Below are 2,772 nucleotides of genomic sequence, written 5' to 3'. Positions count from 1 at the left end.
TTTTTGTATTTTTAGTAGACACAGGGTTTCACCACGTTGGCCAGGCTGGTCTCAAACTCCTGACCTCCAGTGATCCACCCGCTTTGGCCTCCCAAAGTGCTGGGATTCCAGGCGTGAGCCACTGCGCCCAGCCAAGCCGTGCTCTGTTCTAATCCCAGCGCCTGTGAAAGCCTTCTGGAAGTTCACAGAAACAACGGCCCCAATATGATGGCCCCCATTCCCGTGCTCCCCGAGTTCTGGGGACCCGTAGTGAGGAGCGATCGTTTTCCTCACTCACCTAGATGTGACGTGAAGAACCTGATCAAAGGAGTTTGCCGTCACCAACTTGCACCTGGTCAGGCCCCTGCCCTGTGGAAACTGCCCCGACTCAAGCCTCATGCCTCAGTTTACCCAGCTAACTCAGATCTCCGGCCACCCTCCTCGGGCTGGGTTAGGCTCCTCCCTGTCATGCCATCTGGGTCTCTCCCGTGTGACACTTTAATAAGGCCAAGCGCGTGGGTGACGGCTGCCTGATCATCTTCCCGTCCCGGGGCACAGCCAGGGGCTATGTACCCTGGAAACTCCTCAGCTTTTTATGCTGATAAGGGAAGGAGGAAGAGGGGGGCCCCTCGAGGGACAGGCGACGGGGTTTGGTGGGGATGCGGCTCACCAGTTTGTACTTGGTGTTCCCGTCTGATGTGTAACCGCTCTCGTAGAAGGTGGCCTGGAACCCCAGGGAGTGGGGGTTGCTCACCATCACCTGGGAGTGGGAGCAGAGAAGCTCAGGCTGTACGGAGCCAGCAAGCAGGATGGGGCGACAAACCCCCGCAGTGTCCCCAACACACCTTCAGATGAAAAACCAGGACCGGGCACAGTGGCTAATGCCTGTAATCCCAGCACTTTGGGAGACCAAGGTGGGAAGACCGCTTGAGCCCAGGAGTTCAAGACCAGCCTAGGCAACACAGCGAGATCCCGTCTCTACAAAAAAAAAAAAAAAAAAAAGTTGGCCAGGCGCGGTGGCTCACGCCTGTACTTCCAGCACTTTGGGAGGCCGAGGCAGGTGGATCACCTGAGGTCGGGAGTTTGAGACCAGCCTGACCAACACGGAGAAACCCCATCTCTACTAAAAGTACAAAATTAGCCGGGCATAGTGGCACATGCCTGTAATCCCAGCTACTAGGGAGCCCGAGGCAAGAGAATCCCTTGAACCTGGGAGGCGGAGGTTGCGGTGAGCTGAGATCACACCATTGTACTCCAGCCTGGGTAACAAGAGCGAAACTCTGTCTCAAAAAAAGAAGTTGAAAATGCATTTATTTATTTATCTATTTATTATTTTATTTATTTATTTATTTATTTATTTTTGAGATGGAGTCACTCTGTTACCCAGGCTGGAGTGCAGTCATGCAAACTCGGCTCACTGAAACCTCTGCCTCGCAGGTTCCAGTGATTCTTCTACCTCAGCCTCCCAAGTAGTTGAGATTACAGGCATGCGCCAACACACCCAGCTAATTTTTGTATTTTTAGTAGAGACGGGGTTTCACCATGTTGGCCAGGCTGGTCTCGAACTCCTGACCTCAGATGATATACCTGTGTCAGCCTCCTAAAGTGCTGGGATTACAGGCATGAGCCACCGCACCCGGCCTATTTATTTATTTTTATTTTTTTTGGAGGCAGAGTCTCACTCTGTCACCCAGGCTGCAGTGCAGTGGTCCGATCTCGGCTCACAGCAACCTCTGCCTCCTGGGTTCGAGCGATTCTCATGGATTAGCCTCCCGAATAGCTGGGATTACAAGCACGCTACCACACCCAGCTAAATTTTGTATTTTTAGTAGAGATGAGGTTTTACCATGTTGCACAGGCTGGTCTCAAACTCCCGAGCTTAGGCAATCCTCCCACCTCGGCCTCCCAAAGTGCTGGGATTACAGGTGTGAGCCACCATGCCCGGCCTGAAAATGCATTTAATAGACCTAACCTACCAAACATTGGAAGTTAACCCAGACTACTTTAAGTCGAGAACAAACCAAGCAATACTAAAAGGAGAACAAAACCTGCTCGCCCTCGCCCTTCCACCCCCTGGATCACGACGTTGACATTTCAGGGGTCCAGCCTTCCTGAATGTTTGTAGAAATAGGTAACACATTTGGATGAATTTACCCACCTTTAACTGTACAATTCAATGGCATTCGGTAGAGTAACAATATTGTGCAACCATCACCATCATCTGTTTCCAAAACTTTCTCGTCACCCCAAACAGAAACTCTGTCCTCATGAAGCAATAATTTACCTCCTTTTATTTTTTTAAAATTTATATTTATTTATTTTTATTTATTTTTTTGAGACGGACTCTCACTCTGTCGCCTAGGCTAGAGTGGAGAAGCGTGGTCTCAGCTCACTGCAACCTTCACCTCCCAGATTCAAGTGATTCTCCTGCCTTAGCCTTCTGAGTAGCTGGGACTACAGGTGCCCGCCGTCACACCCGGCTGTTGGCCAGGCTGGTCTTGAACTCCTGGCCTCAGGCAATCTGCCCGCCTTGGCCTTCCAAAGTGCTGGGATTACAGGTGTGAGCCACCACACCTGGACAAATTTTTTATTTTTTAAGAGATGAGGTCTTGCTCTCTTACCCAGGCTGGAGTGCAATGGCATGATTATAGCTCACTGCAGCCTCAGCCTCCTGGGCTCAAGTGATCCTCCTGCCTCAGCCTCCCAAGTAGCTGAGACTACAGGTACATGCCACTACACCTGGCTAATTTTTATTTATTTATATTTATTTATTTATTTATTTATTTATTTATT

General features: G+C 50.2%; 1 protein-coding gene across 1 annotated transcript in view; it reads right to left on the bottom strand.

The window, feature by feature from the left end:
* Positions 1-2,772, bottom strand: part of CATSPERD (catsper channel auxiliary subunit delta) — a 59,770-nt gene that overhangs the window by 40,037 nt on the left and 16,961 nt on the right. The window contains exon 4 of the mRNA XM_011967477.1: positions 650-739. Coding sequence (XP_011822867.1) covers positions 650-739 — 90 coding nt within the window. The remainder of the gene's footprint in view (positions 1-649; positions 740-2,772) is intronic.

This window comes from Mandrillus leucophaeus, unplaced genomic scaffold (assembly GCF_000951045.1).
Source record: "Mandrillus leucophaeus isolate KB7577 unplaced genomic scaffold, Mleu.le_1.0 Scaffold8, whole genome shotgun sequence".
In the NCBI taxonomy this organism is placed as follows: domain Eukaryota; kingdom Metazoa; phylum Chordata; class Mammalia; order Primates; family Cercopithecidae; genus Mandrillus; species Mandrillus leucophaeus.
The sequence above is the reverse complement of the archived record's forward strand: the minus strand, read 5'-3'. Positions and strand labels throughout refer to the sequence as shown.